The sequence below is a fragment of the Rhinoderma darwinii genome, chromosome 4 (assembly GCF_050947455.1).
Source record: "Rhinoderma darwinii isolate aRhiDar2 chromosome 4, aRhiDar2.hap1, whole genome shotgun sequence".
Lineage (NCBI taxonomy): Eukaryota > Metazoa > Chordata > Amphibia > Anura > Rhinodermatidae > Rhinoderma > Rhinoderma darwinii.
In genome coordinates this window covers 280,550,260-280,562,944 of record NC_134690.1, presented here as the reverse complement: position 1 = coordinate 280,562,944, position 12,685 = coordinate 280,550,260, and the positions used below count along the sequence as shown (strand labels likewise).

The window sequence follows — 12,685 nt, the reverse complement described above, 5'->3', positions numbered from 1 at the left end:
ACAGAGGAACACCAGTAGTGAATTTCACATTAATCAGAGTTAGCACATATTTTTTTATTAAAGCTATAATTATAATTTAAAAACATTTATTCATTTGTGAGAATAAGGGAGAGCAGTTAAACATTGAAGTACATTCAGATGAAAGACTTCGATTAAGTCAATTTTGTTAAATACTCTTCAATTAACAATTCAACAGAGGTTCTACCAAGAGGGAAGAAACAAAGTGCCATAAAACTTTGTAGAGTGACGCATTTAGCGTTCTCATTTTGTAAATATGGCGAGGAGTGGCATTTTATGTATTTTAGGAAAATGTGACTTCTTGGGTCACAAACGCCAAAAGGTCATCTCTATACCCTCCAAATCAGTAACATTTGTTCCCAGAGCATGCTGGGACTCCCCCACTTGTCTTCACATTAAAGAGGATCGGTCACTAGTTTAGTAATGGCCTATCTCCTAGCTAATCTAATAGGCGCTGTCACTCCGATCTTGCTAGTGAAAATTGTGTCCCAAAAAGTTTATTTTTTTTTAAAAGTTATGAGCTTTTTTTCTAAATATGCAAATGAGGCTATACTAGACAAGTGGGTGTCACCCCCACCGATTCTCCTGAGGTGGAGCTATGTCACAGCCTCTGACGCTGTCCTATCAGCACGAAGCTACTTCACACAGTGTGAGGGACTCAAGCTGTAGGGAAGGGGGATCACTTCAAAATAGCCATATCTCGGAGGTATCACCAGTCAGGAATGGAAGCTGTATACTATAGGATCACGCTATGTTGCTGAGCAGGGAAGTGGGAGAAGCTGTATGCTGATTGGACAGCCTCATACAGAGAACATTACACCGCCCAGAGTGAAAAGATTCACCTCCCCTTTGGCAAGTATAGCCAAATTAGCATACTTCGAAAAATGCTCATAACTTTCCAAATAATAAACTTTTAAAAAATAAAAAAAACGTACACTGTAGTTATCAGCATCATAGCGCCTATTAGATTAGTTAGGAGATAGGGAATTAATAAAACTAGTGACAGATCCTCTTTAAGGCCACGTTCACACAGGGCAGATACGCTGCGAAAAGTACACAGCGTATCCATCCTGGAAGCCGCAGGGAATTCCACCCGAAAAACCACACCAAATTGTGATGCAGTTTTTATTGCTGAATGACCACTGCGGAAATCCTGCAGGAATTTATAAAAAAAATAATATCTTTTATATATATACATACCCGGCAGTAGTAATGGCAACACTTTTCTCTCCTCTGAGGGAAGTCTGGCCTCCTGGGATGACCCTGTAGTCCATGTGAACTGCTGCAGTTCTGATTGGCTGCAGTAGTTACATGGGATACAACATCATCCCAGGAGGCCGGGCTGCGCTCAGAATAGAGTATCACGTTGCTAGGACAATGGCCGGGGGCAAGCACAAGTTTTTTTTTTTTCTCACTTGCGATTTTTGCGTCGCAAGTATGTTCCTGCCTTAAAGGAATAGTGTCATCACAAATAATTTTTTTATATGTTAAAGATGTTAGTGCTTTAATAAAAACGTTTATATTCATTTGTGTGTTTGTGTTTTACTGTTTCTTATTTTTACACTTTTTCTTCCCTATGGGGGCTACCATTTTTTGTTCCATTTCTGTGTGTGTCGATTAACGACACACACAGACATGGAATACGGCAGCCACAGTCCCATAGGGACTGCGAACGGCTCCCGTCCCATTGACTGCCGTGTACGGCGTCTGTGTGGGAACTGCGCATGCGCCGCTCCCACACAGTCCTATTCGAAATTGGCGCCGTCCGGCGCCATTTTCCTGTGGACCGGAAGTCGCGGCCGGACAGTAATATTACTACTTCCGGTCGCGGCTTCCGGACTTGTGCACATGGAACAGCGGCAGCAAAGGGAGCGGACGGGCCGGAGGGAGCCGCGGCGGCAGGAGCAGGTAAGAGATTTCAATGTATGTTAGTGTTTGTGTGTGTTTACTACTGTATGTAAACCTACTACACTGTGGGTTACCTCAAAAAATGGCGACACACAGTGTAGGAGGTTAAACCTTTCAAACCCCTCGTTTATCCCGGCACTAGCCAGGATAAAGGAGGGGGGGATGCTGAGAGCTCACTAGAGCGAGAGCTTTTAACCCAATGTTGCAATGCTGCAATTTTGGGAACTAGCTCCATCTAGTGACCAAAAATGGGTAGTATTATAAATTAGAAAAAATTTATAATATTTCCTGACTCGCGAAAAAAATAAAAAAAATTTGAACAATGTTTAATCACCCACACACTAAATGTTTAAATTTAAAAAAAAAAAACATGTTTTTCGGGCAACACCATGCCTTTAAGACCATGAAAGTTTTACAGATTGGGAGTCTGCAGACAGACATACAGTTTGGTGTCGCTGCATAAAAGGACCTTTGCAGCATTATATCAAAGCCAAGTAATTTTAATCTTAAAAGAACAAAAACTTCCAAATCTCAAAGTTGATGCTTCTTATCATTCACAATATCATCATGTCAGCATAATAAACTCCAGGGAAAAGTGAAGTCAACGAAAGGATAGGAAGTGAATACTTCATATGCTGGTGGCTATTTTGGAGAGCATCACACCTGCAGGATGGGAGTAGCAGCGTTTTAAAGGGTCATGCTTTAATAAGGATAGTGCCTAGAAAGTGACAGACGTTAGAAGTTTGTGGAAAATAAAAGTGAAAAACAGAAAAATGTAATAAAACAGGTGTCTGCCTACGCTGCTGCCCAAGCTTCAGACTGACTCCCCTAGAAGGGGGCGAGGAACCTAATGGTTAGACACCCCCACCCATAAGCATCCCTTAACCCCCTTTAGGACGCAGCCTGTTTTGGCCTTGCGGAACAGCCAATTTTTTTCAAATCTGACATGTGTCACTTTATGTGGTAATAACTCCGGAATGCTTTTACCTATCCAAGCGATTCTGAGATAATTTTCTCGTGACATATTGTACTTTATGATAGTGGAAAAATTTGGTCGATAAATTCAATATTATTTTGTGAAAAACGCCAAAATTTTTGAGAAAATTTGCAAAAATTTGCATTTTTCTAAATTTAAATGTATCTGCTTGTAAAACAGATCGTAATACCACACAAAATAGTTACTAGTTACCATCCCCCATATGTTTACTTTATGTTTGCATCGTTTTTTTGAACGTCCTTTTATTTTTTTAGGACGTTACAAGGCTTCGAACTTTAGCAGTAATTTCTTACATTTTCAAGAAAATTTCAAAAGGCTATTTTTACAGGGACCAGTTTAGTTCTGAAGTGGTTTTGATGGCCTTATTATATTAGAATCCCCCAATAAATCACCCCATTTTAAAAACTGCACCCTTCAAAGTATTCAAAACAGCATTCAGAAAGTTTCTTAAAGAGGCTCTGTCACCACATTATAAGTGCCCTGTCTCCTATATAAGGAGGTCGGCGCTATAATGTAGGTGACAGTAATGCTTTTTATTTAACAAAACAATCTTTTTTCACAACGTTATGAGCGATTTTGGTTTATGCTAATGAGCTTTCTTAATGCCCAAGTGGGTGTGTTTTTACTTTCGACCAAGTGGGCGTTGTACAGAGGAGTGTATGATGCTGACCAATCGGCATCATGCTCTCCTCTCCATTCATTTACACTGCACTAGCGATATAGATATATCACTATGTGCAGCTACATACACAAGCCCTAACATTACTACAGTGTCCTGATAATGAATACACATGACCATCCAGCCTGGACGTCATGTGTACTCAGAATCCTGACACTTCTGAATCTTTTCTGTGAGATTTACAGCAACGGATACGAAATCTCGTAATCTCGCGAGATTTCGTATCCGTTGCTGGAATCTCACAGAAAAGAGTCAGAAGTGTCAGGATTCTGAGTACACATGACGTCCAGGCTGGATGGTCATGTGTATTCATTATCAGGACACTGTAGTAATGTTAGTGTTTGTGTATGTAGCTGCACATAGTGATATATCTATATCGCTAGTGCAGTGTAAATGAAAGGAGAGGAGTGCATGATGCTGATTGGTCAGCGTCATACACTCCTCTGTACAACACCCACTTGGTCGAAAGTAAAAACACGCCCACTTGGGCATTAAGAAACTCATTAGCATAAACCAAAATCGCTCATAACGTTGTGAAAAAAGATCGTTTTTTTAAATAAAAAGCATTACTGTCACCTACATTATAGCGCCGATCTCCTTATATAGGAGACAGGGCACTTATAATGTGGTGACAGAGCCTCTTTAACCCATTAGGCGTTTCACAGTAAATTAAGCAAAGTAGAGGGGAAATGTATAAATTTTTTTTTTTGCCGAAATTCATTTGCAATAAAAAAAAAATTCTGTAAGGCCTTATTTACACGAGAGTATTTAACGTCTGTGATACGCGTGTGAAAATCATGTGCATCGCACAGACCTTTGTTAGTCAATGGGGCGTTCAGACAGTCCGTGATTTTCACGCATGTATGTCCGCTGCATAAAACTCACAACATGTCCTATACTTGTGGGTACGTGAAAATCGCGCACGGCACACGGAAGCACTTCCGTGTGTAGCACGTGATTCGCGCAACAGTAGATAAAGAAATGAAGGAAAAAATAAAAGCACTTCCTTCGTTTCTTTTTCTAAACAGCAAAACCGCGTGTCATAAGGATGGCATATGCGTCAAAATCACGCAGCCACGCACCATTCACGGATGACACACGGAACTGCAACGCGTGCAAAACGCAGCATTTTTTGCGCGCACAAAATGAACACGCTCGTGTGAATCCGGCCTAACACAGAAGGTTTTACCAGAGAAACGCAACTCAATATTTATTGCCCAGGTCCTGCAGTTTTTAGGAATATCCCACATGTGGCCCTAGTGCCCTAATGGACCGAAACATCGGCCTCAGAAGAAAAGGAACACCTACAGGATTTTGGGGTCTGCTTATTTTTAGATTATATTTTAGTCACCATGTCGGGTTTGAAGAGGTCTTGTGGTGCCAAAACAGTGGGAAATCCCCAAAAGTTACCCCATTTTGGAAACTAGACCCCTCAAGGAATTTATCTAGGGGCATAGTTAGCACTTTGACCCAACAGGTATTTTGCTATATTTATTGGAGTTAGTCTGTGAAAATGAAAATCAAACTTTTTTTCTGGGAAAAACATAGAAATTTGTAATATTTACAAGGAATAAAGAAGAAAATGCACCCCAACATTTGTATTTTTTTTTTCGAACGTTTTCATTTCTTTCCTATAAGAGACTTCTTATAGGGAAAAAAATTTTTTTTTTACACTTTTGTAAAACATTTTTATTAACTTTTTACACTTTCTTTTTTTACCTGCAGCTCTGATCGCTGCTAGAATACATTACACTGCCTAGGTAGTGTAATGTATTCCAACTGCCAGTGTGAAGTCACAGTTACTCTGACTGTTAGCCTACAAGGACCAGCCAGAGGCTAGTCCTCATAGGCTTCCATACATGGCAGACCCGGAGGCCAATGTCTGGCCGGCCCCCCGGGTGCCATCACAAGCATCGGCAGCCCCCACAATTGCATTGGGGCAGCTGATGTGCTACAAACCCCCTAAATGCAGAGATCGCAATCGAGCTCCACATTTAACAGGTTAATTGCCGAAATCAGTGGAAATAAGCCGCTGACCGGAAACAGTGGAGTGTCAGCTGTCAGGGACAGCTGACCTCCCGGTTCCCGGTGCACACTATTGCCGACAGTGTGCACCGGGAACTACGCAGTAACTGTACGTCCCCGTGCGCTAAGACACTGGCCACCCGGACGTACAGTTGCGTCGTGGTGCGCCTAGGGGTTAAGGGCACTATACTATGAAAAGTCCTTCTGACAAAAACACACAAGCTAAGTAACACAGAGATATATATATATATATATATATATATATATATATATATATATATATATATATAAAAAAGTGCCATGAGATTATAGCACAGCCATATCACTAGAATTATAAAATTCTTTATATTTCAACAAGCCAGAATGTCTGGGCAAAATAGAAGTGAGTACACTAAAACAGTGAGAAAGTGAAGTTCATGAAAATGTGTCGTAAATCAGCAGGATCCAATGCAGAGTGATTTTAAAAACCATCTCCTATGGCACATCTGCTTCTTGGGCCTTATTAAGACAGCCGTGTTCAGTCCGTGATATACGGACCTTGTCTCGGCCACATTTCCTGGACCGAGCACAGTTCAGGGAGTCGGGCTCCTAGCTAGCATCATAGTAATTTATGATGAGAGGAGTCCCTGCTCCCCCGCAGGAATACTGTCCCGTATGGATTGGCTGGGAAATGCGGCCGACACGCGGTACGTATAGATCCCGGATCGAACACAGTCGTCTGAATAAGGCCTTAGGCCTTCAAACGATTGAGTCCATGAATCTGTAGTCACTGTGAGAGTAGCTCTAAAAAGTATCATGTGACAGATTCCCTTTAAGTTATGGAGTGTGTCACCAGGTTTATGCTGCCCTATCGGAGGGCAGCATAAAGTAGTGTCAGAGACCCTGATTCCAACCCTGTATTACTCATTTGTCAGTATTCAGTAGTTTTTGTAAAAATCACTTTCTCCTGCAGCTCATATTTAGGAGCTGCGTCTAGCCCCGCCTACCGGACACTGATTGAAAACTTTCTACCTATACTGTGCATGGGGAGAAAGCCGCCAATCAGCGGCGGGTGAGCGAGGCTAGCCACGGCTCATGAATATCGAGGACTCCTGAGCATATCATTGAGAGGACTCCTGAGCGCGAGCTTATCATTGAGAGGACTCCTGGCTCGCCTCGCGCTGCCTATTTTATGACGATTAAATATTACAAAGTCAGCGATACACTGTAGGATTCAGGGTCTCTGCCACTATATTCTGCTGCCCTCAAATAGGGCAGCATAAACCTTATAACAGATTCTCCTAAGTCATAGACGGCATGATCCTTTTCAAAGCTGATGAAAGGCATCATGGGATACACTTAATTCTCGGAATCAGAAAGAGCTTTATTTTTAGCGTTCTGTTGGGCAATAGTGAGTGAAATTGAACCCACTAGTATAAGGGTATCATGTCCTTATCATAGTGTATGTCGTAGTGACAGGATGTCTTAAAAGGGTTATTCCTATCATAGAAAGTGATAGAAAGTTGATGGTTATATCCTAGCGATATCCTGATTGGTAAGGGCCGTACTGTCGGTACCCCCACCGATCTAGAGAATTAAGGGGCTGCAGATAACTTCGTTATTGCTCTGGCCCCTTCACTGCTTTTCCCAGCACAGCAGCGCTACAGACCAAGCGCTATGCAAGGAACTGCAACTCCGCTTTATTCCAGTGTATGGGGCCATGCTGCAGGTCCCTGCGCTGCCAATGGCCCGAGTTGAGGCAGAACTGAAGTATTTAATCTCAGAATCGGTGGGTGTTTCGCAGTTGGACTCCCAACATTTAAAAGGTGATGGCATATTACTAGTATATACCATCACTTTCTGTGATGGAAACTACCCTTTAAGAGCAGAAACAATGACCAACCAAAAAACTGTGGAGGTTGCATAACAAACTCTGCAGCAATACACGTGGCACATTACGTAATAACAAGGAAATTCCACTTCTACCGGTGGTCAGCAATATCTCTGAAATATTTTTATTATTTTCAGCCCTTTAAATCTATACTGTTATATATTTTCACGTTTTAGGAAGTTTGATATTGAATTTAAATTTAAAAAATGAAAATCGAACAACAGAAACCTATTTCATGCTTGGAAAATTCTATCCCAAATCTATTTTGGGGAAGCTTTAAATGGACACATTAACGCAGAGATGCAATTCCGCCGCCTTTCCTGAAATATTATTTGTCAATGTCAAGAGTCGGCCGTAACCTTTAGTTGCTAGGTTCAGCGATTGCAGTGTCTCAACCCGGTTTACTTTTAAAATTGCTGTTTTTCTTACAAGAAAAATACACAAATGTAATGGAAATTCCATTAATAAAGGTTGTGGTACTGCACCACAATTCTACCTTTACCTTCTATTTACAACCAAGACCCAAATAAAATACTCGCTAAGCGATCATACTTGTGCTCTGTTAAGACGCTTACCTTTTGCCAATGATCGGGTGAACGAGTGATCTTACCAACACTCGTTCACATGATCATTGCCCTTTGTAAAATCGGCTGATCGCATCTTTTATACAGCCAAAAGAATTGTGGCTATAGCTTGCCGATCGGTGCTAATTTAGCTCCATTCACATGGAACAATTGGTGCAATGTATGGGGACGAACAATTGTTATTAGTTTGTCCTCGTGCGTTTTCGGCAGCACATCTCCCCGTGTAAACCAAGAATGTCCTGCCAACAAGATGCAAAACATATGGGGACGAACGATCGTATGGACTAATCGTACCTATACATTCCAACCATTGCTCCATGTAAAGGTGGCCAAGCGAGCAGCGATCGACGTGCTAGAACGTCAATCGGCACTAGTTACCAGCCAGAAAATCTGGCCGTATAAAACCTCCCTAGGTAAACATCCAGGACATATAGGCAATGGTTAACTGCAGCATTACAGGACTCCATGTTATCACGGGACTTGCAGCCATCAACCAACCAATAATATCCAATGACTAGTTTCAGTAGGTTGCTTTTCTTCCACAAAGTACAAGACGTACTGTTAAAAGCCATGTATCATCAAAATGCTATTTTCTCTTTCTGAAGAAATCAATAAGGAATTATATGATAAATGTATTCTTTAGTGACTAAGTGACTATATTAACCAGTTCAACTTACAGGTCCTCTTTAAGGGGGTTAGTATAGACCAATCTTTTCTATATTAGCCAGAGTACCACCCGCAGTCTGGAGGAGCGCTTCTGTAAACTGCAGCCGAGGGATAACGTGTAGATGCTTGACAACCCCTCATCAAACTAGCACCATGATACGTGCACATCACATATTACTGCAAATAATTCTATGCTCTCCTGAATAAAGGCTCTATCATAATACAAAACATACTATTATTCCACAAAGCATCTTTGCTCCAAAAACAACATACACCATTATATATATATATAAATATAAAAACTTACATCTGGATATTCCTTAACAGGCACATAAAGTTTTTCTTGTAACTGTACAATAGGTCCAATACCATCTGGCAGTTCTGCACTTCGCCTGTCCGTGTTGCCGCTGCCATTTAATGTGTCGTTGTACATGTCCTTCCGTACTCTGCTGATCTCTGCACAAGAAAACAAAAACAAATAATCAATAATGGATAAACGCAAATGTATCTAAAATAATTGTATTGTGGGTGTCCGAAACAATCAGACAAACTAATGTCAGATTAATGGAATATAAAAAGGGTTTTTCAAAAGCCTAAAGAGAGGGGATGTGAAAAACACATTCCTCACTTGAGATCACCTGTTGCTCCAGGAGTCCGGTCTGTTTTTGTTAGCTCTCCTGCAATGATGACGTGCCGACTACCCACTACTGCGGAGGTCAGCGCGCCGTCACTGCAGGACAACTTTCAGAGATCGGTGGGAACACTGGAGCGGCAGGGGATATACTAGGCCAGCACGTTTCATTTCATCACATTCACTACCTTTAGCCAATGTCTTTGGCTCTTGGAAAATCCCTTATATAGAAGAATGTGATTCTTGCATTACCTGGCATACCTTTTTATTTTCCGTTTACATGAACGTTACACAAATATTTATGTGGAGGTATATAAAAACGAGTGCGAGCAGATTTCAGACTCATTAAGGTCACAAAATTGTGTGACACGATGGATTTCTATCCCCACAGGCTCACTGAAGAAATGGCCTCCAAAGCACAGGCATTGTTTATTTACGTACAGTGCGTCATTTCCAAGGGGCTGATCCATAAAGAAAGACATAAAGCAATAAAAATAAAAAATGGGGGAGATTATTCAAAATCCAGCAGAATTGTGGTGTACATGCTTTAACAACCGATTTAAACACTTTTTTGACACGCTTGACAAGGAGTCGTGGCTTAGCAGCGTAGCTTAAATTCGACACTGCATTAAATTGTGTCCTGGCATAAAACTAATGCTGCATTGTGACATTGCATTGTTCTGCTCCGTCAGAGGAGCTGAACGAGGGAATAACTGGAGAAACTGTTCCGTTGCATCACGGACACCACCGGCGGCCGACGGAACCCATTGACTTTAATGGGTTCCATCGGCTTTCTGTAGGGGTGTCCGTGGTATTACCGGTGACAATAGCGCAGCATTGTGTCCCTAATCTCAGCTGAATCTGCAACGGTGGCCCCTGAGCCCCCAACGCAGTTGTGAACGAGGCCTAAGCCAGATAATAGGTGGTATAAGGAAGACAAAAATGTCTAGCAAGATGCGCCAAATTTATCATACAGCGTGCACGGCTTAGATAAATTTGGCACATTTTCTGACTGCCTGTCTAAAGCTTAGCCTTTAGTAAATCTGCCCCAATACTTTTTTCCCCCCATTAAGTTTCTAGGATTGTAAAATACCGCCTATAATATCTGCAGTTGACCACAATTACAGGGGTCCGTACTTAACCCAACGATGAAGGATCTGAATTTATGAAAGAGTGATGGATGGTGGCTAGAATAGAAATGCTTAAGAAAAAAAAAGCAGCAAGCATGGAACATGCTCTTTTAATTTGAAAGGTCATTCTAATAAAACACAGTAGAAAATATATCAAGTGTGTCAAATAAATTGAAAGGGCAACAACATAATGGACCGGAGAGACCAGGGAAAAATGCAGCCCCAAGCAAGTAAGCAAAACTGGCTCCCAGGGTACAAGCCGCGGATTCTGCACTAGACCGTAGTTTGTTTTACATAATCAGCTGGTTGATTTTAAAAATGATAACCAAATCCCTAGCAATGCAGGAGATTACGCTGGATTAGGGGTTTGTACTCTCTTGCTATTGTAACAGTCTTTACATTATTATGCTTCCTCTGTGGCCATAAGGTTAGATTCAGCCTACATAGGCGGAATTTAAAAAAAGATTATAGTACCCTTGGCATAATCCTCATCAATTTCACGTCGCTTGTAAAAAGTTCAGCCTACAACAGAGTAAACATACAGTGTAGCAGCTACAATCCCAGGAAGCATTTTGTTGGTACTGGAGGAAGACAATGCCAAAGAAAAATGAGCCAGACTAACAGAAATATTTCATTTACTCACTGTAACGTACTAATATATATATATATATATATATATATATATATATATATATATATATATATATATATATATTTATTAACTCCATGAAAGATTAGTACATCAGTAACGTCAAGTGAGTTTAAGCATGTCAGCTGAAGGGGACGAGAGGCCGGCCTGCCGGCGGTGGTTGCAGTCCAGAAGCCTGGCAGCACAACTCGGGAGGTAAGACTCCTATAGGCCCGCAGGCTCTCCACACAAAGGAAAATGATTGAATTTTGAAATGGAGAGAGCTGACAAATCAGCAGAAGCTCCGTCCATTAATCACTGGCGTGACAGTTTAATCATCCTAAGTACTTTTATAAATAGTGCTCACAGGAGAAAAACTCATTTTATTTTAACCCCTCACGAATAGTGTCTGCTAACCAACTGTTGAAAAATTAGCTACCGGTCAGAACTCGCAGTCATGCAAATACATAATGTGAGCCCCAGGAAGCAAGTCCGCTTACAGCCCCTTCTTATATCCACACAGTCACATTGGGCGAGATTTATCAGGTCTTAATCTTAGCTTAAACAAAACGGGTAGATAGAAGATGTGCCAAATTGATCTTCCTAGTGCACGCTGTATGATAAATCTGGTGCATCTTGATAGACATGTTAGACACTTTCCTGATGGCACCTCTTGCTTGGCTTACTTTAGACCAAGGGTGCACAACTTTTCTGGCTCGAGGACCATATTCTCAGATTGTACCACTCCTAGAGCCGTAATAAAACATAAAGGGGTTTTTCTATATTCATTATTAGCTGACCGCTGGGACCCCACCGATCACAAGATCGGCTTACTTTGCCTTTGCTGGGAGCCCTATTAGGGATGGGGCGGTAGTGCACATGCTTGACCACCGCTCCATTTATTTCTATGGGGCTGCCGAGCGCTATATTCTCTTTAAAAGTTACCTCCATCTGAGATATTTATGGCAGGTTGACAGTATATACCATAAATGTCTGGCATGTGGGGTTTCACTATTAAGGGCATTTCACAACGCCCATAAACTACAATGGAGAACAGCATGCATGCTTGGCTATGTCTGACCCTCATCACATTCTCTCTGGGGTGCCAGGGGATATGCCTTGAAAATCTCAGATTGGAATACCCTTTTAAAGGATTACTGTGTAAAACTGACATATTATTCCTATTGCAGCGCCGGACGTTGAATAAGAGAGGAATTCAAGGACCACCAAAGAGAGAATACTAGTCATAACACAGTAAGGCCAGATTCACACGAGCATGTTCAGTCAGTGATATACGGTCCGTGTATCGGCCGCATTTCCCAGACCGAACACACTGCAGGGAGCCGGCTCCTAGCATCATAGTTATCTATGACACTAGGAGTCGCTGCGGGACAACTGTCCTTTACTGTAATCATGTTTTCAGTACGGGACAGTAGCTCCGCGGAGAGGCAGGGACTCCTAGCGTCGTACATAACTATGATGCTAGGACCCGGCTCCCTGCAGTGTGTTCGGTTCGGGGAAATGCGACAAACATACGGACCGAACACGC

General features: G+C 41.7%; 1 protein-coding gene across 10 annotated transcripts in view; it reads right to left on the bottom strand.

Annotated features, from left to right (window-relative positions):
• QKI (QKI, KH domain containing RNA binding) overlaps positions 1 to 12,685 on the bottom strand; it is a 161,185-nt gene that overhangs the window by 99,610 nt on the left and 48,890 nt on the right. For all 10 annotated transcript variants that reach the window (XM_075862547.1, XM_075862546.1, XM_075862544.1 and 7 more), the window contains exon 2: positions 9,055 to 9,203. In XM_075862547.1, the coding sequence (XP_075718662.1) occupies positions 9,055 to 9,203 (149 nt within the window). The remainder of the gene's footprint in view (positions 1 to 9,054; positions 9,204 to 12,685) is intronic.